The 25,313-nt window shown below is 40.6% G+C and overlaps 1 protein-coding gene across 8 annotated transcripts in view; it reads left to right on the top strand.

The window, feature by feature from the left end:
- The first annotated feature begins 5,349 nt into the window (after nucleotides 1-5,349).
- Nucleotides 5,350-25,313, top strand: part of tbcel.S (tubulin folding cofactor E-like S homeolog) — a 44,428-nt gene continuing 24,464 nt past the window's right edge. Inside the window, exons 1-2 of one of the 8 annotated variants that reach the window (XM_018227792.2) lie at nucleotides 5,350-5,785; nucleotides 22,328-22,466. In XM_018227792.2, coding sequence (XP_018083281.1) covers nucleotides 22,334-22,466 — 133 coding nt within the window. In that variant the 5' untranslated portion in view covers nucleotides 5,350-5,785; nucleotides 22,328-22,333. Of the gene's footprint in view, nucleotides 5,786-5,826; nucleotides 5,973-8,712; nucleotides 8,874-9,070; nucleotides 9,168-9,572; nucleotides 9,806-10,541; nucleotides 10,809-22,327; nucleotides 22,467-25,313 lie in introns of those variants that run through there. The other 7 variants (XM_041571337.1, XM_041571336.1, XM_018227795.2 and 4 more) reach the window with 7 other exon arrangements.

Genomic DNA, 25,313 nt, shown 5'->3' on the forward strand with positions numbered 1-25,313 from the left:
TTCACGCCCACCAATATCATGGTCCAAACATTCAGGCATATGCCTGGGATCTTGTTAAGCCAAATCATACACACACACCATCATAACAAATACATAATTAGTTTATTAAAAAATAAACATAGGAAATATTTCATAGTAATGCACTGTTAATTATAAACAGAATTCTTAAAGGAACTTTTTGGTAGGTTACAGCCGAAGATGTAAGTCTATGAAACGGGATGCCATCTGTGTAACATTGTGCTAATTTTGCAAATAAAATGCCGTTATCACCCCAATTCTGAAAACACGCTCTTGGCAAACACTATCCCACCTCTCTACTTCCCTTTATCTATAAACTAATCTTCCGAACTGCCTTGCCGCGGCTAGAATGTAAATCGCCGGCATGATGGCACTCTGAATGCTTCGCTGTGGGAAGTCGCCCAATGTTGCCTCACGAGTAAACTTTGGGAGACTTTCGAAAGCCAGAGCAATCCAAGTGCCAGAATGTAAATCGCTTACGGGAAGGAAGTTCGGGGAGTTTAGTCGCCCAAAGAAGAAGCTGGGCGACTAAACTCACAAACTCTAAAACCATTCGATCCGAATATAAAAAGTATGAATGAAAAAATTAGCTGAAAGATGAGCTAAAAAAAATCAGAATACTTCAAAAACATCTAAATATTTCAGTCAATTCCTAGCAGAAAAAAATTCCGAAAACCTGTAAAAGTCTGAATTGATTTAAAGCAGTCTAATCAGATCAGCACAGCTCCCATGGACTTCTCTAGGACCTTAACAACTTTTACATGGCGAAGTTTGGTATTAGAGGTTTTTTCGTGGTTTTTACACTTAATAAATCGTAACGCTCTCCACTTTTACCCCTCGTGATCACCCTCACCTTTTCGAGTCTGTCAGTTTTCTTGCCCTTGTGACACTGCCCTGTGCTGGTTTGTCTCTTATCTTTCAAGTTGCTCTTTCAGTGCCTTCAATAATGAGGTATCATCTTCGCCATTACCTCTTTCTGTTGTGGTTCCTCAAGTCTCTGTCCTAGGCCCCTTATTAACCTCTCAAAGCAGTTCATAAATCTGCTCTAAGCTAAATATATGATCCTATCTCCAAGTGCTCACCATACTTATCTTGCTTGCTTATCATGCTGATCTACTCTTCAACACCTCACTCATTACTTCTTTGCATATTCACATTCAAGACTTTGCTATGACTGCATCCTTTGTTTGGAATTCCCTCCCACATTCCATCTGACTTTATCTCTTAAAACACATTTCTTTATGTAAGCAAATCTAACATTTATATACATTCTATATACTCTGTATTCTAACACAAACTGTTAAATGCAGTTTTTAGTGCAACATTTCCCACTGTGCTGAACCCTGATCTTGGCCATCCTCTCACCTTCTATTTCATACCCCCTTCTCCTTTTAAGGTGGCCATACACAGGAAAATCCACTCATTTGGCGATGTCGTCAAATGAGTGGATCTCTCCCCTATATGCCCATATTGAAGTGGGCGATATTGGGCTGATCCGATCGTGGGCCCTGGGACCCAATAATCGGATCAGAACGGAGGTCAAACGGGCGGTCGGATCTCAGGACCGCATCAACGAAAAGATGTGGCCGCGATCTGATGAGAATTTCTAACCTGATGATCGGCATCTGGTCCGACTTTCGGCCAGATATCGATCGGGAAAGCCCGTCGACCGATAAGCTGTCGATTGGTCTGTCGGAGGCCTTTAGATTGTAAACACTGTTGAGCAGGGTCCTCTTTACCTCAGTTGACACTAAACTATACTTAACCAGACAAATATCTATGTTTTTAAGCAGCGGCAATACTTTAACTATGTATGAAACATGTTTGTTCAACAGATGGAGGCAGTTTTCAAGCACAAAGTACAAATAATGCAGTACAGAAAGAACCTATTTAGGTCTCATTCGACATTTTCCAGTATATAATCTTTCTTGTGGAGCCACAGTAGGAGGAGGAAACGTATTGTAAAACTCACACAGACCATTTCATGCAAAGCATTTCTAGGTGGGGATCCACAAGTTTTAGCAAAATGGCATATATCCATGTTGTAGCCTTTTGCAGCCCTGGCTGCCTGAGGTAGTGCTCTAGTGTGGACTGGGTTATGCCCAGAGGTCTAATTGGAACTGGGCCTGGAAGGCATAGCTTCGTTTTATGTATCCAAAGATCATATGGGATGTTAGCTGGTACTCCAATCTAAGCATTTGAAAGGGTTTGATATGCCCCCTTCTACTACTTGGACTATGTATTTAATCCCTAGGGAGGCCCATAGCCCCAAATCAGGGAGCTGTTGACAGTGCAGAAGTTTAGGATTTCCCCACAAATGGGTGCCCGGGGTACAATGTGTAGATTCTCATAATGGGGGTCATGGAGGGGGTATTTGGGAAATTAGACTTTTCACACCTATAATTGGTTGGCCAGGACCTCCATTGAAGTGGCAGAGGCAGCCTCTACTGTGAAAGCTTGGTGACATTCAAAGCAGTTCATAAATCTGCTCTACGCTACATATCTGATCCTACCTCCAAGTGCTCACCATACTTACAAAGGCTCAAGGAACTTGCATAAGACAATAAAGTAGGAGAAAATAGAAATAATAATAAACCCACAACTTGCTAACTATGTCCCCCCCAGTATCCCCACCACAATCCAGGGATACATCAATCCCAAAACTCTGTTAAACTGTTGCTTAAAGGAGAACCAAACCCTTAATTATAAAAACTGCTACCCCTGGAAGAAGACCCAGAAGATGGCGCCCATGAGCTCCGCTGAATCTGCAAAGAGAGGTAAGTAAAGAGTAAGGGGCATTTACCAAACTTAACAGCTAGGCTGGGGGAGGGGGGTCTATGTAGAGTAGGGGGTAGGGGTTTTTCTAATTAAGGGGTTGGTTCTCCTTTAAGGTGCTAGGCTGGTAGCCAGCCCTAATGGCGGTGCTGCACTAGTTTAGTCTTGGCACAGACTCGTCCCTATTGTTTGTTAGCCAGAAGTTAGACAGAAGGTATGGTTGTGGAGCCTCCTATTCAGGGATAGGTGTTTTTTGGTGGGGGGGGTTGCTCTCTAGACTTCTGGAGGAAGGAGGCTGTCCCTCAAGCCACTAGATGAAGTATTTTGGGGAGTCAAATTAAAGAAGTGTGCTGTCTTTCCGTCTTGCACCCTCATCTTGGTTGGGTAGACAATGGCGTACATCAGTCCTCATTTTCGCAGTCTACGAAATGCCTCCAGGAAAGTTCCCCTCTTCTTCCGGATTGCCAGCGAGTAGTCCGGGTAAAGGGATACTCTGGAATTCTGGTATATGATGTCACCTTTCTCCCTTTAGTGACTATGCTCATTATCCATTGGCACTCCAGTGCTCAAACGGGACATTATTTAATTAGAGAGGGTCTAGAGAAGGGCAACTAAGCTGGTATAAGGTATGGAAAATCTCAGCTATGAGGTGCTTGAGGGGTGACATGACAACTCTCTAATGCTTTATTTACTAGTAGGTCCTTCCAGCTGGGCGGGCACCCATTCCGATTCGAAGAAAGGAGGTTCTGGCTAAATATTTGGAAGGGTTTTTTTTACAGTGAGAGCTGTGAAGATGTTAAATTCTCGTCCTGAATCAGTTGTACAGGCTGATACATTAGATTAGGGAGGGAATACAGGGTTTTGGAAGATAGCTCATAGTACAAGTTAATCCAGGGACTAGTCTGATTTTAGAGTTAAGGTGGCCATACACGGGCCGATAAAAGCTGCCGACAGACCAAGTCGGCAGCTTATTGGCCCGTGTATGGGGGCCCCCGACGGGCTTCCCCGATCGAGATCTGGCCGAAAGTCGGCCAGATCTCGATCGGATGGGGTTAAAAATCCCGTCGGATCGCGGCCGCATCTGTTCGTTGATGCGGTCCCGCGATCCGACCGCCCGTTTGGCGAACGCTAGGATCCGATCGTTGGGCCCTAGGGCCCACGATCGGATCAGCCCGATATTGCCCACCTCAAGGTGGGCATATCGGAGGGAGATCCGCTCGTTTGGCGACATCGCCAAACGAGCGGATCTATCCGTGTATGGCCACCTTTAGGAAGGAATTCCCCCCCGATGCAAATTGGAGAGGCTTCAGTTTTTCTTTTTACCTTCCTCTGGATGGGCGTGTGTCTTTTTTCAGCCTAACTTACTATGACTGTGGTAAATATAGCCATTATCCATTTTATTTAGTAATTATACTGGTATGTTTGCATTTAATATGCTGATTATGCATTTTTAGAAGTCATTTTACTGGCATTTCTGGGGTTAATATGCTTGTTACTTAATTCCCTCAGTAATGATACTGTCCAGTCTAAGATGCCCATTATGTTTTATTTAGTGTTTATACTGGCGGCTTGTCTTCAGTCACATTTTTCATTATTTCTTTTATTTGGTAATTATACTGCCAAATCTAGGATTAATATAACTAACAGATCAACAATATAATTTGTGTAGGAATTATACCGGCACGTACTTTGCCCTGACTATAGTGACGTCTATTTGGGGTCGCAGTTTAGGGTAGAACTACATGGGCGATTTAGGTCCGATTCGATGCCACGTGATGAAATGCTGGTGTCAAGTTGAATGCAACGAAAATAAGGTAAGGGTAGGACTACACAGGCGTTTTTGTGCGGCGCGATTGCGTAGTCCTACCCTGAAGGTGGCCATAGACGCACAGATAATATCGTATGAAACGAATTTTCGTCCGATATTCGTTGCGTGTATGGTGGAAAAAGAGCCAACTGATATCGACAGAAGACTTGGGTATCGGTCGGCTTGTCGATCGGGCTGGACGGAAAATTTTGATCGGGTGCCTTGGAAGGCACCCAAACATTGGCCATTGTTAGTGCTGAATCGTCAGATACAGGTAGAATTCTATTGTTTCTTCCCGTATATCTACCTGTATATCTGACGATTCAGCTCTACACGTGTGTATTAAAACGAACGATCTTTCTTGGAAAGATCTTTTCCAAGAAAGATCGTAATTGTTACGTCTATGGCCACCTTAAGTAGGAATGTCGGATGTAGTCGCAGCGTGCATTAGTTGTGTGGCATCGAATCGGACCTAAATCGCCCATGTAGTTCTACCCTAATTTAATTGGGGTTGCAGCATAAACACAGAGAACAATGGAGATCTAATGCAGCTGTCAGTCTGAAAACAGCAGACAATATGTGATGCTCACTCTGCAATCCGCTGTAGCGTCTGCCTTTTGCACTGCAGCCAGCCAAGCTCTGTTTGTACAGTACAAAGGGCGGGGGCATTTATATTTAACCAATCAGGAAGCTACATGCAGCCTTGACTGACATTTTCTTCAATCAATAGGGTTCTTTGTTACACGGGGATAGAAAAGGCATACAGGGACTTTTAATCTTAATGACAGCTCACGGGGACGTTTCACAGGTTTAATTTGCCACGGAGCAGGAGGTCTTGAAACGGGTCCCTGTGGTACAGGAACGTATGGTAACCTTACACTGAAAACCAATGCACTCTGGGAATTATAGACTCTTTTACAGAACCTTATTTAAATGCTTACCAAGCCTCTATGTTTTAAATATTGAACACTCTGTAAATGTTAATCTTATCGCGCGACTTTTAGGGTTGTTAGGAATTTGTAGATGATACGCTTCTATAGAAAGAAAAACTACAATACCCAGAGTGCATTGGTTACAGACACGTGTATCACATGATTAATCAGAGCCAATGCCTGTGGTGCCTGCACTAGAGTGAGGTTTGGTGGAGGTTATCTATTGCCTGCTTCTCAATCAGACATTACTAAGGTAGGAGCATCCTAGAGGTTATTACTATATATTATCTAAATGTAACCAGTGATCTGCAGCTGTGTGTGCATATAGCTGCTGCACTGGTATATATAGGGTTAAAATGACTTCTTAAAGGTCCTGAAGAGCACAGCCTGGGACTGGAGCATTAATGAATAGACTATGGGGTGTCCTGGCTTCATTATCTGTATGTATACTGTTTGTCAGTGCAGTGTTCTCACTGTGATCAGGTATTTGTTAAATCAGCATACTGTGATGCAAAGAGCAAATCAGACTTTATCATGTGCCCAGCCCCTGAATGAATTCATTTAGTTATTAGACCTGCCTACATCCTACCTGTTTGACAGGGACCACACTGCTGAGTGTGTAAAAGTGAAAAGCTGTATGCTAACAGTATTTGAATGTGACAACAGGCTGATTTTTTACTAGTGTGACAGTTCAGTGGGCTGCCTATAGATCAGAGAGTTTGTGTGCAGGTTTGTAGCCTGTGCACTTGACTTTGAGTATGACAGTAGAATAATGATTGTAGGGGGGTAGCGTGACATTATATTGACATGTGTGACTGTGTGCAAGATTGTGACAGCATCCTCCACTGATTGTATGAGAGTTTTAATGTATGTTACTGCATGGAAATGTCAGGATACTGGTAGTATGGTCAGTGTGTTTTCTGAAAGTTTGTATGAGTGTAAGGCAAAGAATTTGTTGCTATGTGGTTACAGAAGTATTTCACATTCAAGCACTCTGTGGGCTTTGTATCTACTGGTGCTGCTAGCTGTGTGTAGTGCCCTGTTGCAGACAGTGTTATTTGTTGGATGTACATTCTTGTGCCTTCTCTAGAATATATGTATGGTACTTTTTTTACAGCCGGTGTATGGGGGATGATTGCGTAAGCTCTTTGGTTCAGTTTTGGCTGCTTTGGGACTGGGTGTACATTATGTACATTAGGAGCAATGTGGGTGTTGTGATGTGTTATTGAAATAGAGTCTAATACGTATTGCATTATGTTTTTGCAATCTAAGGGGTCTGTTTACTAATGAACGTTAAAATTGTCTATAACCCATCGCCCATTATCTAGGGTTGCACCTGACTGGTATTTTACCGGCCTAGCCAGTAAAACACCTGCCAAGGCCAGGCCAGTTTTACAAATTTACCGGCAATGTAATACCCTTCAAAAAGACCCCTCGGCCTGCCCCCAATCCCCTGTAAACTTAGCTTTTCTGACTTTGTCCCCCGTCTGAAAATCTTGGTGCCGTAGCCATGCCCCTTATGCATCAATGCCCCACCCCTTTTGGCGGCACTCTCCGCCCCTTTTTGTTCCAGCCCCCTACCGGCCGGTAAACCATTTGGGAAAAGGTGGCAACCCTAATTATCGCTGAGAATATTCTTGCGACAAAATTAACGCTGCTCGAATGTTTACTAAACTGAGATGAGACAAATTTGGCGCTCATTTAGGTTAACTGCATGATCCCTCACCTAACAAGTCCTTGGAGTGAGTTTTTACCAGCACCCAGGCAGCTGTTGTTCGACAGGTTGCGAGTGCACCATTTTGGACTAAAATATATATATATATATATATATATATATATATATATATATATATATATATATATATATATATAAAACACAATAAACTGCAGCTCATCCCTTTTTATTGGGTGCACGTGGGTGAGGCTTGATAAACAAATTACACAAAGTTTGACCCCAGCACTCCAATATAAAACCCTAAGAGAAACCTATTTTTGCACAGCTGAACTGTAACTAGTATAAGCTGACGCGCCCCGTCAAGGCAGTGTCCATGCGTCAGTCCTACTTAAGTGAAAAAGGTAGGACTGACGCATGGACACTGCCTTGACGGGGCGCGTCAGCTTATGCAAATTTTGTACAAACTTTGTAACTAAAAGTGTCTTTTTTACTAGTTACAGTTCAGCTGTGCAAAAATAGGTTTCTCTTAGGGTTTTATATTGGAGTGCTGGGGTCAAACTTTGTGTAATTTATATATATATATATATATATATATATATATATATATACGTGTGTGTGTGTATATATATATATATATATATATATATATATATATATATATATATATATATATATATATATATATATATATATATATATATATGAGTTTATAAAATAGTATTTATTGCCAGTTTAAAATGTGATATTAACTTATTACCAATTAAGTACTATCCGGAATAAATTATTTTCCCATTATATTATTTTTTCTTAAACTCACTAAAAATACATTTATACAAATTATTCTTCCCCAGTGCAATCAGTAATTTTCATTGCTTATGTTTAAAAAACTTTTAGTATAAAATTTCTGCCTTTTTTATCACATAATGCCACTCTCTGGGTGGCGATAAAAATTTATGACAATTTTGTCTATATTTGGTGACAATTCTGGTAATAATCTTTAGTAAACCTTGTGAGACAATTTACGTAGCATGAATGTGATAACAAGTATGATAATAAGTGTTAATATATATGTTCGCCAGAATATTCGCAATGACAGAAGTGCTTGTGCTTTAGTAAACTTGCTCTTGCAAATTTTCTGGTGCTTTTTCTGGCGCAGACTATTATTGCTGCTTGTTGTGCCTTAGTAAACTGACGCCTTTCGGTTTACACCCTGCTAAGACATTTTCATTTCTTCACTGATTTTATTTGCTGATTGAATGTAAAAGAACTATATGGAGATGGTTTGAGGCTACTATTAAATCTTATAAGCAGTACTGCATTTGCTGCAATATATATATATGTATTTATTTACTATTAGTTATTAACTAAACTCAGAATGCAAAAATCACGAAAAAGTTTTAAATTTTTTTAATAAAATCTGACTAATCATGAATTTTTCGGAATTTATTAAACTTCGAGGATGGAAAAGTCAGAATCTGAAAATCCGGCATCTCAGACCTGTCGAGGTTGCATATAAGTCAATGGTAGAAGTCCCAATGATTTTTTGATGTGCGCTGGGTTTTCTGAGATTTTGGGTGGAAATTCCCGGGAAAAAGTAAAATTCATGAAAATCGGACGAAAAAATCCGCAGTTTCCTGCCGATAGGAGCACCGGCCTGGGTTTTCAGGTAAGTCAATACAATCACTTGGGGGTGCCTAACATTTGGCACCCCCAAGTGCTAACAGACTTTCCTTCTCCTTTAAGAGAGCACCATATCAGTGTCCTGATGCTCATCCGAAATTATTTCCTAACCTGCCCAATGACTAACTTGTCCAATACATAGCTGGCCTCTTTAACCAAGAAGCAAATGATTGCTTTTTGCTGTGGATTACCAAGTATCCAAGCATTTGGCCATTAGTCCCAGATAACTGATGTGGTCATATGTGACCATATCATGAAACTATTTTCCAAGTAAAGATTGGTAAGTTCTAAAAAGTTTATTTTCTACAACCAATATACCAATGACAGCCAATTTGCCCACATTGCCATTAACTGCCACCAACAAACAGAATTTAGGTGGGCGGTGCAGTTTCTTTAGCTCATTTAATTGATTGTTATGTAAATGGCATAAGTGGCTTTGGAGCCTGAATTATTGTTCAGGCTGTATTGTACAGGCGCCTGTACTATTAATAATTAGGTAGCATACATCTATTATTGAACAAGTAATAATAATAGTTAATGTATATCCCCTAACCTTTCCTGGGAAAATATTATCGTCACACTATTACTTCAGTATGAAGCAGAGCCAGCAATTAGTAAAACAAGTAATGCATCCCAAGCAGCTGCAAGGGATATGTTAAATTGATTATTGAGGCAGGCTTTGGCTGTTGGGGTACTGCAAGTAGGTAGTTCAACATTATAGTGCATGGTAAGAGGTCTTACAAAGACAAGCATTTTTCCTGTTCAGTTATAATACATTCAATAGCACGGAAGCAACATGCTGCATTCCACCTGCATTTGGCACTTACAAGAACCTGTGTGAGTATGGCTCCTATGATTGAATAGACTGCATTTCTTCTTGTGCTCTCCTGCAGTTGAACGCATTACAACTGAACACAGGTGAGTGCAGAAATAAACGCTCATCTGCATACCTCCTAACTGTCCCGTTTCTCGCAGGGGGGACAGTTCCGATTTTGACAGCTCAACCCGCAGTCCCGGATAGTTACTAAAATGTCCCAACTTTCTCTTTGATCTCCTGCACTTAACTGCAAGAAAAAGATACAGTGTTTCTAAAACTTAATTGTCTTTTGGCAGAGAGCCCAGAATATGTGGCAGGTGCACTTAGATACATTTGTTACAATTTAAGTTAAGCAAAGAAACAATTGTAACAATTTAAGATAAGCAGGTTTCTTGGGGAAACTGTGACTTGCAGCTTAAAGGGCAATTCACCTTAATTAGCAAAACTGTAATAACACATAAAAACCACAGAAAAGTGTTCACATTTTCATACACTGTCAAATTGTGTAAAAATTTCAACACCTTTTTTTGTCCCTCTTTCTATTTCCAAAATGTTTGGAGGTATGCATGTGTCCATGCCTTTATCCAGTATGTGTCAATGTACCAGTGAGGAATAACATATGCAGATATCAGGCAGAATTTCAAGTAGTTAACACGAATTGGGGTTGTTATTAATATATCTGTATTCCACATCTCTGTATTTGTTACTGTACTTTCATTCCTATACAGAAAAATCCTTTTTACAATTGCTTAGTATCTGAAGCACAGCTGTGATTTTAATTAGCCTAGAAAGGGAGTTGGGGGAGGACTTATACCTAACCCTGTTGCAGACTTTCTGCAGATAAACAGTAGTCTAACCTGGGATTTGTTGACTTGTTGCTGCTTCTCCATAGCAGCTCTGTGACTGTGTCCCACCTCTCAGTCTTCTCCAACTGTCAGCTATCAAAACACAGCCTCCAGCGGTGGTATACAGGAGGGGAAAGTGGTATGTTTTTGTGGCAGTTTCTCCTGTGTCAGGACAGGGAATAAACAGTTACACTATACACAGTAACACAGTTTTACTGTAACAATGTGGTCCTGGATGGAGGTTTTGTCCTGGAACGTGGTAAGTAAGGAGGTGGCATAAGAGAAAACACGTTGCTTATTTGGTTTGCAGCTTTTATAATCGTAATTTTGCAGTTTTCTTCTCTATGTGTTTTAGTTTGTTGTGTGTTGTTCCTTGTCTCTCTCAGTGTGTTTACTCTCAAATAAGGCTGAAACAAAAACGGAACAGACTCAATTCCATAGAAATGATTTGTCCGTGCACACCAGTGCTAGCTTTATGTAGCAGGGAAGGGGTTAATTACAGAGCTTGATTGCAATTTCTTGGCATGTGATTTTTTTGAGGTTACATCATAAAGTACTGTATCCTTGCAGTGCCTTTGTCTACATTCCCTACGCAAATTGCTTTACCCTTTAATCTGTTTTGCTGAGTGTATCCAGCCGACCAAAAGCAATCTCTTCCTGTGTAATTGTACAGAGTTACAACAAGTAACTTCTTGGGGCGGGGACGGCTCTGCTATATTTACAGGGACAGATATAACTTTCCTCTGGAGTCGCCCTGGTGTATAGTATACTGACATAGTGTCATAAAGTGACAAATGAAGGTTGGGTGCTCGCTATTTTTTGTATAGACTCTGATGTGAAAGTATGTTCCTGGTGTGCTCTAACACACATACATAAGACACAATATACAAAAACAATTAAAGGAAAACTATACCCCCAGAATGAATACTTAACCATCAGATAATTTATATCACATTAAGTGGCCTATTAAAGAATTGTACCAAACTGGAATATAGATATCAATACATTTTGTCCTTTTACATCTTTTACCTTGAGCCACCATTTTATGATATTCCCTGTGCTCTTTCAGAGATCGCCTGACCATAAAAACTGCCACTCTAACTTAAAAGGAAGAAGTGTGGAAGTTAAAGACAGAACTTAACTCATGTGAACTAACATGTATGGGTACCCTTGATTTGTTTGTGTCCCCGGGAACCAAGCATTTGTGGCAATGTTCTATTTAGGATTACCCAATGAAACACACTACTAGAACAGTATATTTTTTATGAAAATGGTTTATTTAGATGAAGCAGGGTTTTATATATGAGCTGTTTTATGTGATATATTTTTATAGTGTGTAGTTCACTTTTAAATGAACTTTTAGTATGGTGTAGGCGCATTTACCGGGGGTAACACCTAGGCTGGGGGGGGGGGCAGGGAGGAGGGTCTATGTAGTGTAGGGGTTTTTATAATTAAGGGTTTGGTTCTCCTTTAAACGCAAACTACCAACTGGAAATACACATTGTGTGACTTTTAAGTGCTTACTTCACTTCAGATGCAAAGTGGGAACTGAATATTTCCTTTAAAGTCTTAGGGGCAATTTTTGCCTGTGAAGGCTTAGCCACACTTGGCTCCACTTCGCTAGGCATAAATTAGTTACCACTACGCTAATTCATTAAAATGCAAAGTTGCTTCTCAGCAGCCGAATGATGGGGACGTTTTTTTAGAGTTAATTAGTCAGCATCAGCAATTCATAGGCAACTTTCGCTAGCATTAATTTCTGCCTAGCGAAACGTCATAAGTACTCTTACGCTTAGGTCAATTTGAATAGGGTGGGTACATATAGGTTGTACAGTTAGGCCCATAAATATTTGGACAGAGACGACTTTTTTTTTTAATTTTGGTCCTGTACATTACCACATTGAATTTTAAATGAAACAACTCAGATGCAGTTGAGCTGCAGACTTTCAGCTTTAATTCAGTGGGTTTAACAAAAAGATTACATACAAATGTCAGGAATTAAAACCTTTTTTACCACAATCACTTTATTTTAGGGGCTCACAAGTAATTGGACAAATTAAAAAACTGAAAATAAAATCTTCATTTCTAATACTTGGTTGAAAACCCTTTGCTGGCAATGACAGCCTGAACTCATGGACATCACCAGATTCTGGGTCTCCTCCTTTTTAATGCTCTGCCAGGCCTTTACTGCAGAGGCTTTCAGTTGCTGTTTGTTTGTGGGCCTTTCTGTCCGAAGTTTAGTCTTCAACAAGTGAAATGCATGCTCAATTGGGTTCAGATCAGGTGACTGACTTGGCCAATCAAGAATATTCCACTTCTTTGCTTTAATAAATCCTGGGTTGCTTTGGCTGTATGTTTTGGGTCATTGTCCATCTGTATTATGAAACACCTCCCAAACAATTTGACTGCATTTAGCTGGATTGGAGCAGACAGTATGTCTCTGAACACCTCAGAACTCATTCGGCTGCTTCTGACCTGTGTCACATCATGGATAAACACTAGTGTCCCAGTGCCACTGGCAGCCATGCACGCCCCAGCCATCACACTGCCTCCACCATGTTTTATAGAAATGTGGAATGCTTTGGATAATGAGCTATTCCACGCCTTCTCCATACTTATATCTTGCCATCATTCTGGTCGAGGTTGATCTTGGCTTCATCTGTCCAAAGAATGTTTTTCCAGAACTGTGCTGGCTTTTTTAGATGTTTTTTTAGCAAAGTCCAACCTAGCCTTTCTATTCTTGATGCTTATGAGTGACTTGCACCTTCAGTGCACCCTCTGTATTTACTTTCATGCAGTCTTCTCTTTATGATTGACTTGGATATTGATACACCTACCTCCTGGAGAGTGTTGTTCACTTGTTTGGCTGTTGTGAAGGGGTTTCTCTACAGCGTGGAAATAATTCTGCGATCATCCACCACTTTTGTCTTCTGTGGACGTCCAGGTCTTTTTGCGTTGCAGAGGTCACCAGTGCTTTCTTCTCAGGATTAACCAAACTGTAGATTTTGCCACTCCTTATATTGTAGCAGTTACGGATGGGTTTTTCTGTTTTTGCAGCTTAGGGCTCTTACACATGAGCGTTTTTACCTGCGCTCCCCTGCGTTCCGTTTTTTGGCGTTCAGCCGCAGGGGAGTGCAGGAATAGACGCAAGTCATTATTTCAAATGGGGCTGTACTCACACAGGCACGTGTAGGCACCGAACGCAGGTTCAGACGCAACATGCTGCATTTTTCCTGCGTTCGGCGCCTACACGCGCCTGAGTGAGTACAACCCCATTTGAAATAATGACTTGCGTCTATTCCTGCGCTCCCCTGCGGCTGAACGCCAAAAAACGGAACGCAGGGGAGCGCAGGTAAAAACGCTCATGTGTAAGAGCCCTTAAGGATGGCTTGTTTCACCTGCATGGAGAGCTCCTTTGACTGCATGTTGTCTGTTCACAACAAAATCTTCCACATTCAAGCACCCCCCCCCTCTCAAATCAACTCGAGGACTTTTATCTGCTTCATTGATAATGAAATAACGAAGGAATTGCCCACACCTGCCCATGAAATAACCATTGAGTCTGTGTCCAATTACTTTTAAGCCCCTGAAATGAAGTGATTGTGTTAAAAAAAGGCTTTAGTTCCTCACATTTTTATGCAATCTTCGCCACTTAGTAAATCTGCCCCATAGATGTTAGCATGCTGCCTAGACCATGCCAAGCCAATAGGATTGGAACATATATAGTTAGGAGCTAAACTATAGTAAAGCAGACCCAGTGACTACTGGGGATGGAGGGTCTGAGAAGGCATAGACGTGATAAACATTTTTATAATGTCTATATGAAATGTTTTATTACCAAATAGTTTATTATAAAAATACTGTAGGCTGGTTTTAGAGTTCACACATCTGTTCGAAATAGTATTTCATAATTTACACACATGAAAACAGAAGACCACAGGGGCAGATAATGCTGCTCAATTTGACCTTTTAACACATTCCATGTGTTTTTGTCTATATAAACCTCTTTTCAGTCAGAATCTCCTTAAAAATAAAGATATCTCAATCTGACATGTTGGTAATACATTGTCACATGAAACTGCCAGTGTACAAATCCTTTGAATAAATGCTACATCTTAGCCATGAAAAATAAAGCTCTATGGCCAGGGACTTGTGTCTTAGAACTTGTATGTGTGTATAGTTTCCCTTTGGACCACTGGAATTCACTCACAGTGACACAGGTTAATCTTTACACATCATGCATTTTTTTTGCAAACTGTCATATGTTCAGGTATGGGATCTATTATTCGGAAATCTGTTATCTAGAAAGCCACGAATTACAGAAAGACCATCTCCCATAGTCTCCATTATAATCAAATAATCCAAATTTTTAAAAATGATTTCCTTTTTCTTTATAATAATAATAATGCAGTACCTTTTACTTGCTCCAAGCTAAGATATAACAAATCCTTATTGGAAGCAAAACTAGTTTATTAGGTTTATTTAATATTTACATGATCCAAATTACTGAAATATCTGTTATCCCGGAAAACCCCAAATCCCCAGCACTCTGGATAACAGGTTCCATATCTGTTCCTGAAAATTTTCCAAAGTAAATACCTGAACATGAAACATAAAAGTATTTACTTAAAGGGGTGGTTTACTTCAAACAACTAGTTGTTTTCAGATAGATCACCAGAAATAACGACTTTTCCAATTACTTTCTATTTTCTATGTGTGACGGTTTTTCTAATATTGAAGTGTAAAATGTCATTTCTCTCCTTCTGAAGCAGCTCTTTGAGGGGGGTCGCCGACCCTGTAAACTGTTCTAAATGGATACATTTAGTTGATACATTTCTTATCTTTGTCCCTGCTGAGCAGAATCTCTGGGTTTCATTACAGGCAGCTGTTAGAATTGATACAATAGTTGCTAATACTCCAGAGATGCTGCTGAGAAATGTATCAACTCAATGTTGCAAAATTGTGACAGTTCAGAGTCTGCACCTGATTTACTGAGCTGCCAGACTCAAACACCAGAGACACGAACATTCACCTTTAAACTTAGATTTTGGAAAAAACTTAAAAAATAAATAATGGAAAGTAATTGAAAAAAGTCTGGGGAACAATCTAAAAACAACTGAATTGAGAAAAAGTTTGGAAGGTGAACAACCCCTTTAATTATTACTGCACTTGAGGAAGAGTATACTTTGGCTGAAGTGAGAATTCTTTTTTTTTTTTTCCAATGATTTTGGCATTGTAGAGCTGGTCCATGTTTTTGGGTGTGATTAGAGATACAAAAGGCTTTCTACTAAAAAACGAAATCTCGAGTGGATCTTTCCCCAATATTTGATTACAATGTAATTCTCCTACCGCACACCTGTAGTTCACCAATCCTGCAAGCTGGTGGTGCGTTCCTTCCGTTGACCCGGCCGGGTCCCTTAGCAACCAATGTGTAAAAGAAACGGATCCGCACACACACCGATTAGTGCAGTCGGGGATTATCCCCTTTTATTCAGCCACCAAACATCAACGTTTCGGGGGGGAACACCCACCCTTCATCAGGATACAATTATTTGTGCAGTCACCCATTTAAACCCAACTTCCCACGCCTTCTTTTCCCATCATGAATAAAAGGGGATAATCCCCGTGGCTGAATAAAAGGGGATAATCCCCGACTGCACTAATCGGTGTGTGTGCGGATCCGTTTCTTTTACACATTCTTTCCCCAATATGCCCACCAACAGCAGGGAGATATCGGTTAATCCGAACGTTCGGGCCTAGGGCTAAACAATTGGATTATACAAAGGAAATGGGCACTAACGGATCGTAGGACTGCATCAACTATCCGATGGGGTCCTCGATCACAGGAAAAAATCAAACCTGCCCGATCAATATCGGGCCGATTTTTGGCCAGATATCGATTGGGGAGACCCATTGGATGCCCCCACAAACGGGCAGATAAGATGGTGAATCGGTCTAAAGGACTGCCTGTGTATGACCATTTTAAGAGGCGTTCACGCACATGTGCATGCATGTGTGGTCCAGTCTAGGGGTAGGCAGAAGAAGTAGCTTCCCAGCACCCCCCAATTGTTGCGCCCTTGGCAACTGCCTCTTCTGCCTACCCCTAGTTCCAGCCCTGCTCCTGAACTCTGCTTAACCATTACAATTCAGACAGAACTTTTTATCAAAATAAGTTGCCTGTGTAAGCCTGCATTCTTGATTGTGTGCTTGAGGTAAAATGGTCGCCGGTTCAAAAGCTATTTGCTTTGGAAAAATGTGATGGTGCTGCCAAACAGAGGAGATATATGCAGTGCAAATTATGCCATTTGGGTGGGAGAGATGTGCCAAACTTATATGCACGGTAAGAAAATATAGGGTTTACATGTCCTTTAAAAAATTGGCCACCATGTTTTGGGCCAAATAAGGCTGAGCTTATTATTATGCCTGGGCCAACAATTTACTTATGCTGCAAGGACTCCCTTAGGACCACACCAATGCTCCAGTGCAGTGCTGTCCAACTTCTGTGGTACCGAGGGCCAAAATTTTACTGGCCTATGTGGAGGAGGGCCGATAATGGAAGTCACTGTTGGCCACTCCCCCTTTTAAACCACACCCACTGTAAACCACACCCATATTACCATAAGAACTTTTAAGATCATATCCACATTAACGGTGGCAGCACACCAAAAAAACAAATGGTTGGTGCTCACTGTAGGGAAATCACTCATCACTCATATGTGAAAAATTGAAGCCATGTTAAAAACATACCCTTAAATCCATATACCTCATCCTCCCCTGTGGATAATACAACAACCCCCCAACACATGATTAAACACCTTCGGGGCCCTTAACAACAATTTCTAAATGCTAATAACCCCAAGAACAAACCCCTAACAAGCAGAGAATGGCACACACAGGGAGGCAGGGCCGGGCCAAGGTATTTTTGCACCCTAGGCAAGGGCTTCAATTAGTGCTCCCCCCCCCACCCAGTCCTGTATTACCATTTCCCACCTTACCAGTCATATAGCCCCCTGTACCTGTGCCAGCACCTATCATATTGCCCCCATTTGTACCTATGCCAATGGCAGTCAATTCCTCAGATTGCCCCCAGGCCCCAATCTGTACCTGTGCCAGCATAAGACAAAACATCCATCATATTTTTACTCCCAATCTGTACCTATGCCAGCGGCAACCAAAGAATCATATTGTCCCAATTTGTATCTGTTCCAGCAGTAGCCAAAAATCCATCATATTGCCCTCAAACATCTGTGTACCTGTGCCAGCAGCCACCATATTGCCCCATGTTCCTGAGCCAGCAGCAGCCAATCCCTTATATTGCCACCAATCTGTACCTGTGCCAGCATCAGCCAAAAATACACACTATTGCCTCCATATATGTACTTGCGCCAGCAGCAGCCAAATATCCATCATATTATCTGTTTACCTGTGCAAGTAGCAGCCAAGATATTGCCCACAAATATGTATCTGTGCTAGCAGCTGCCAAAAGGGAGCTGGGGAGTTTATAAAGTTGAAAAATGATTAAAGGCCACGTAAATCAGGGTTTAAAAAAGAAAGAAAGGAAATTCCCCTTAAAAGTGTGCCCCCCCCCCATGATTGCGCCCTAGGCACCCCCATGATTGCGCCCTCGGCAGGCGCCTACTCTGCCTGCCCCTAGTTCCGGCTCTGCAGGGAGGGAAGGCAGAACAGAGTAGGAGACAGGGAAAGCTATCAGTCTAATATGTACTACATACATGACACAGTGCTGGTGCCCTATTGGCATTTTGAATAAGGTGTGAACAGGTGAACAATGTGGGCAGTTTCAGTCTGGGTCTCAGGTGTGAACAGTACAGGGCTTTAGGATAGAAACAATAGAGGTGTCACAAGTGTGAACAATATGGTAAACAGACACAGCATCTGGGGGGGCCACAGAAGGGGGGTCGCGGGCCGCATCTGGCCCGTGGGCCGCCAGTTGGACAGCCCTGCTCCAGTGCAATCTTCATCCAAATGTGCTCCAAAGCTATTTTAATCTTGAAAGGGTGAGAGGAGTGAAGTCAGTTATATTTAGAGCCTTTGCAAGAGTGCTCTTTTCCAAGAAATTGCTCTAATTAGACTAAATAAATTAATAAAAAAACAAAACACAGCATTTCATTAAAAAAGTTACTATACAAATATTAAATATGAAAGTAAAATATAAGATTGCACAAAACTTTCTTTTCTTAGACAATGTTTCACAGACAATGAAATCTAAAAGTGTCCTAAAAATGTTCTTCTGTGTTCTCCATGTTTAATTACATTGAGTAATGGCTTCCATTGTCTGCTTTATCTACGTTTCCATAGCAATTACTGTCTAATGCTTCATATAAGCCTGTCTAGACACGATCACAATAATACAGGTTACTGCAATCTAAAACGGCTTTATAATAGATATAACTGACTGAGCTATTAATGCTGTTTAACAGAGCGTGTTTGAGCCATTAACTCTATTATAGGGAAGGAGGAGACCAGCTGGTGCTGCTTTCCAAGGCTGGGGATTCCCAGTCAATTGAGCCCCTCGAATGCATGCTTGTGAACTTCCCTTTATCAAGTTACTATATTATTATGCAGTTGAACAGCAGTTGGCCTGATTCATTAGAGCTGGGGTTGCCAACTTTTCTAAAAACAAAATTGCCCACCTTCATATATTTCTATATTTTTACCCTTTTAATAACATTAGAATCAAGCATAATTTCTTCTGGCCAGGCGGCAACACTAACTAGTGCTCAGTTAGTATTGATAGCCTCATTACAGATCTCCGCATGCTACTAGTGCACTCATCTTGGACTTAGTCGGCACACAAAAGGTATTTTGTCTCTAGGGCTTTGTGTGCTAGTGTGCTAGTTTATATGACAGACTAGTTATGTGCTACTCCAGTAAAATCCAACAGCTGTTTGTTTCTTAATAACCCTGTCTGGAGAGTAGGGTTGCCACCTTTTGCCCGATCTGACTCCGGGCAGGGGGCGGGGATGCGACATAACAGGGGAGGAGCCACAACATGCCCGGGACAAGTCGTGTTGTCAGGGGCGGGACTATTATGTGGCAATTGGCTAATCGCAGCATCAATCATAGGGAATCCTTGCTGGTTTTCCTAATTTGGAAAACTGGCAGGCAGTTTTGGCCCGGGCAGCCCTTCAAAAAAACGGGTTGTCTGGGCCAAAACCGGAAAGGTGAAATCCCTATTGGAGATGCTCTTGATAATTCATCTTGAATGTTAATATACAGTTAGGCCCATAAATATTTGGACAGAGACAACTTTTATCTAATTTTGGTTTTGTAAATTACCACAATGAATTTTGAATGAAACAATTCAGATGCAGTTGAACTGCAGACTTTCAGTTTTTTAATTCAGTGGGATGAAGTAGATAAAAGCCCTGGAGTTGATTTGAGGGGGGGTGCTTGTACTGTATGCAGAAGATTTTGCTGTTAACAAACAACATGCGGTCAAAGGAGTGGCAAAATCTACAGTTTGGTACATCCTGAGAAAGAAAGCACTGGTGAACTCAGCAATGCAAAAAGACCTGGACGTCCAAGGAAGACAACAGTGGTGGATGATCTCAGAATCATTTTCATGTTGAAGAGAAACCCAAAACATACAGCCAAAGCAACCCAGGAGTTTATTAAAGCAAAGAAGTGGAATATTCTTGATTGGCCAAGTCAGTCACCTGATCTGAACCCAATTGAGCATGCATTTCACTTGTTGAAGACTAAACTTCGGACAGAAAGGCCCACAAACAAACAGTAAAGGCCTGGCAGAGCATTAAAAAGGAGGAAACCCAGAATCTGGTGATGTCTATAAGTTCAAGACTTCAGGCTGTCATTGGCAGCAAAGGGTTTTCAACCAACTATTAGAAATGAACATTTTGTTTTCAGTTTTTTAATTTCCCCAATTCCTTTTGAGCCCCTGAAATGAAGTGATTGTGTTTAAAAAGGTTTTAGTTCCTCATATTTTTATGCAATCTTTTTGTTCAACTCACTGAATTAAAGCTGAAAGTCTGCAGTTCAACTGCATCTGAGTTGTTTCATTTAAAATTTATTGTGGTAATGTACAGAACCAACATTAGAAAAAAAGTTGTCTCTGTCCAAATATTTATTGGCCTAACTGTATGTCCTAATCTAAACATCTAGGTTCACTGGGCCCTTTATGTACCATGATAAATCCAGAGACAGGCACATACACAGTTTAACCCAAAACCCTCACACATTTAGTAAACCCCTCATTTTTATGTCTGCATATTGATTGTTTCCTCCAAAATACAGGCAAATAATATGAAATATGACAGGAAGTGGTACTCGAGAAAGGAGGAGTACCCACGAACGGTTGCTTGCACTACAACATGTAATAAATGTATTTATTCCTTGTAATTTGCATAAGTGTGTTCATCCTGTGCCTATTTTGCATAAATTACCTTTCTGGTGTGACACATAGTAGAAGGGATAGAACCACAAGCAGGACAAATGTGTGAGGTAGGTGCACCACATAGTTGAGGAAGTGAAAATCTATATTTTATAATCTGTGGAACAAAAATTTAGCATTATGTTTTAGAACTATCTCTGCATGTTTTATCAAACCCTGTCCTGTACTTGACTGCTTGATTTAGTGTTAAACTGACTTATTAATGGGCATGACATTAACTGACTTTGCAGGTGTCTATGGTTGATTCTGCAGTCCAATCAGTATTCATTTGGTGTCCCACATGAGACAAAAGCAAACATTCTGACCAGAAGTATAGTCCAGTTCATATTTAAGAGCGCATTCTATGCGCATTACACTCAGTAGTTTTTTAATCACACTTATACAATATACTTAGACTATAAATGTGCTTGCATGTATATGGGTTATCTCTGAGACAGGACTCACAAAAACAAAACATTTTTAATATAGAGGTTGAAGTTTTGGTGCCCTGTAGTGTTGGTTAGGGGAGTTCAACTCAAAGCACACACAGAAGAATGCTACAGTCATTGCTTTCCTGGAGAGATCAAATGATCCCTAGACAAATACTGTTTCCGTATGCGCAGTCCTGGTCATTACTATACTGTCTGATTGACAACACTGTTATACATCAAAGCACTGCGTATCTTGTCGGCGCTATATAAATAAATGATGATGATGATCAATGTGTGGTCTATTGCTCTGAGTCTCTTCAGCCCCAGAACCATAGCCAAGTGCTGATGTAATTATCTCTGAAAAGGTGCTCAAGTACATACTTAAAATCCTAAGCAACATTGTCAACTGTGTGGCCCTGTCCCATCTACAAATGTAGCTATAATATTAACAGGCCCTCTAAGTAATGAGCTAATGTATATTCAGTAATGTCTTTTGTTTTGTACCCAGGAAATCTGCTATTTTGCAAGTGCACTCTTGTTCATTATTTAAGTGTATTTAGAGAGGAATACAAATGCAAAGGTTTCAGTTTAATAAATTATACAATATTGTCATCGAGCATAGTTTTTAGTGGCCAGATGGCATAGGCATGTACCTCCCAGCGCTTTTTACATTTGAATGGTACATGTATCTCCTGAATAATACATTAGTCTCACAGTCTGATCTTTACCGCAGCTGTCATTTTCATATAGCGGGCGGTATAATGTTCTATAACTGAATGGAACTCAGTAATGTTATGTAACTGAATGGAACATACTGTAAATTGTTTCTCCTGCACTAGGAAGTACCTATGCTGACATAATTTCATGATATGTCTCTGAGTTGTCTCTGCTGCAACTTCTTTCACTTGTTTTACTCTTATCGTGTGTTTCTTCTTCAAGGTCACAATGGATCCATCCTGTGGAAGGAGCTTTATGCAAGTCCTGTGTGAGAAGTACAGCCCAGAAAACTTTCCATATAGAAGAGGTCCAGGAGCTGCGGTTCACGTTCCCCCTGGACCACAGGTGTCTCCTATGAAAGGTATTGAAGATGTTATTTAACGTGCATAATCAGAAGTTATTAATATTTCTTTTAACAAGTATTTATGAAGTGCAAACATATTCCACATCACTATACAACTGAAGGGTGTGTAAATCAAACGTATACATTACATACACAAATACATACAAGAATGCCATTATTGATACAAGTGGTAAAGAGGTTCATTAAAGTATACAAACTAAAAAGAGAAAGGGATATAAGAAACAGGCTAAGGTTCTGGACAAGATCAGAAGTTAGCAAAGTGCGAGCTGTGGCACTGCATTTAGCAGCTGGAAGTGGCATATAGTGTATACTGAAGCTATATTAGGCGACATCAGTTAATCCATTCTAAAGAAATATGTTGAACAGACCTTGGGAGAGGATTCCATAAAGGGGGTGCAGCTTTAGCAAAGTCTTGAATGCATGTATTTGAAGAGGTAATGAGTGAGGTGTTGAAAAGTAGATAAATAGAATAGACATACAAAGGAGCCAAGTTAAAACCACTTTGAATGTCATTCATTTGTTTACGTTTTATCCTGAAAGGTAGAAGATGCCAGTGCAGAGACTGGCAGAGGCATGACAGTGTAAGAGAGATTGCTTAAAGGAGAAATAAACCCCTTATTAAAAAAAACCCTACCCCACATAGACCCACCTTCCCTCCTCACCCCCAGCCTGGCTGCTACCCCGGGCAAATGCCCCTAACTTTTTACTTACCCCTCGGTGGAGATTCAGGGATCGAAGTTTATGGCAGCCATCTTCCGGGTCTTCGGTAATCTGAGAATGAGACCGGCTCATGTGCAGTTGGAGCAATTTCCTGGTTTGAAATGAGCATGAGCATGCGCCAAATTGGACGGAAATTGCGGAAGCGCCAGAAGAAGACACAAAGACCCGGAAGATGCCATGAACTCCAATCTCTGAATCTGCACCAAGGGGTTAGTAAAAGGTTTGGGGGTATCAGCTAGGCTGGGGGGGGAGGGAGGGGGGATCTATGTGGGATAGGGGGGTACGTTTTTTATAATAAGGGGTTTGTTTCTCCTAGTGTATGTGCCTGGCTGCAATATTTCTTATATATTGGATAGGTGACAGTCTCAAGAAGGTAAGCCAGTGTCAATACATTATACATTGAGAGTAAATAATCATTTTGGGGGCATCATGGATGATAAATGATTGCATTTTGGAAATAGTACTTATGTGAAAGTGACATGATTTAGTAATTGATTGGATATAAGGAGTGAAGGACAGGGCAGGATTGGCATAAGACCTGGGGAGAGGCATTGATAGTGGAGTTGTTATTGGACACTCCTGAAATGTCATGGGGGAAAGAAAACCATTTCTGAATTAGTGATGTGATGAGTTTGCATAATATAATGTATACTGATGTTTGTACACAAAAAAGGTAACACTATTGTGTTAGTCACAGGTGAACAGTACTTAGAATAACTGCCCCATAAGCCATGTTATTCAGTGCAGTAAAGTAGTATAATACACAAAAGCCATGAATATCCTGTAAATTATATCCTTATAAACGGTGAGTAGTGATGTCATCAGTTATAAACGGTGAGTAGTGATGTCATTTCTGTCACATGACTTACTAAAATTTGTGTATTATAATAAATAAAGTACCCCCAGTTGTAAAATATGAGGATATTAGAAGTTACCTCGGAGTTCCATGACCTGTATAAAAACACTCGGCCTTCGGCCTCGTGTTTTTATATGGTCATGAAACTCCTCGGTAACTTATAATATCCTTATATTTTACAAGAGGGGGTACTTTATTCACTATATATTTTACTTCCCAACTCACTACCTCCTATAAGGAGGTGTGGGTTCTTAGGTCAGTAAGGGTATACAGGTATATATATACATATGTGCAAGTGAAGATTTAGAAAAATGTTATAGCTGCACATAAACAAATATCAACTTTGTTGCATATGACTAGTTTAACCATGTACATGTTAAATGGTTTGATCTGATCATTCCTTACCATGAATATATCTAAAGCTGGCCATAGATGTAAAGATTTTTAAAAGATTCGATCGTCATCGTGAGACCACAATTATCTTGAGACGATTGTCCATCAACTAAAAAGACCATTTGCCAGGAAAACAAAGGGGAGCTGCCTGCTTGGCCCTGCAAACATAGATAGATTGCACTGGGACCGATGAAGCTTTTTAACCTGGCCGATCAATTTTCTGACAGATGTCGGCCGAAAAATCGTAACATTTACCATTGTTCAAATCCCACTAACTTCACGATAATTTTGAAGGATTGGTCGGACTTCACTAAAATTAAAGTTTAATCATTATACTTTACATTAGAGTAGCACTGTTTGTTTGGATATAAACCCTGAATATTCAATTGCAAGATCTACTCCCCCTGCAAAGGGTGTCATTTCTTTACATCTGAGTTTTATATTGCTCTCTATAATATTGTTCTAAGATTGTGTTTCCCAATACTGTAGTTTAATCTCCTAGTATGTACAAAACATGCAGCTCTGTGGACATATGCTGTTGGTACCTACCCTCAGCACCCTAATGTTCTGTAGCTCTTCAGTCCTTTTTGGTTTCAACTACTGTCTAATAAATGCTTCTTAATTTGATTTGTAATAAAGTTTGCTGCAGGTCTAGTCTCCTGTATCAGCCAATTAGCAGGCAGCATATACTGGACCTTATTGCCTGCTATGGATTGCTGCACCTGGGCCAACATTGTGCCTTTTATTATATATATCCTATTTATTACTAGGGGTTATCTTCTTGTATATGACTTCTACACTTTTGCATTTATGTTTGAGTTGCAACATTGTGGCTCTGTTTCCTATAACTGCAGCAGAACAGCCCTGTCTAGTGG

The sequence above is a fragment of the Xenopus laevis genome, chromosome 7S, assembly GCF_017654675.1.
Source record: "Xenopus laevis strain J_2021 chromosome 7S, Xenopus_laevis_v10.1, whole genome shotgun sequence".
Lineage (NCBI taxonomy): Eukaryota > Metazoa > Chordata > Amphibia > Anura > Pipidae > Xenopus > Xenopus laevis.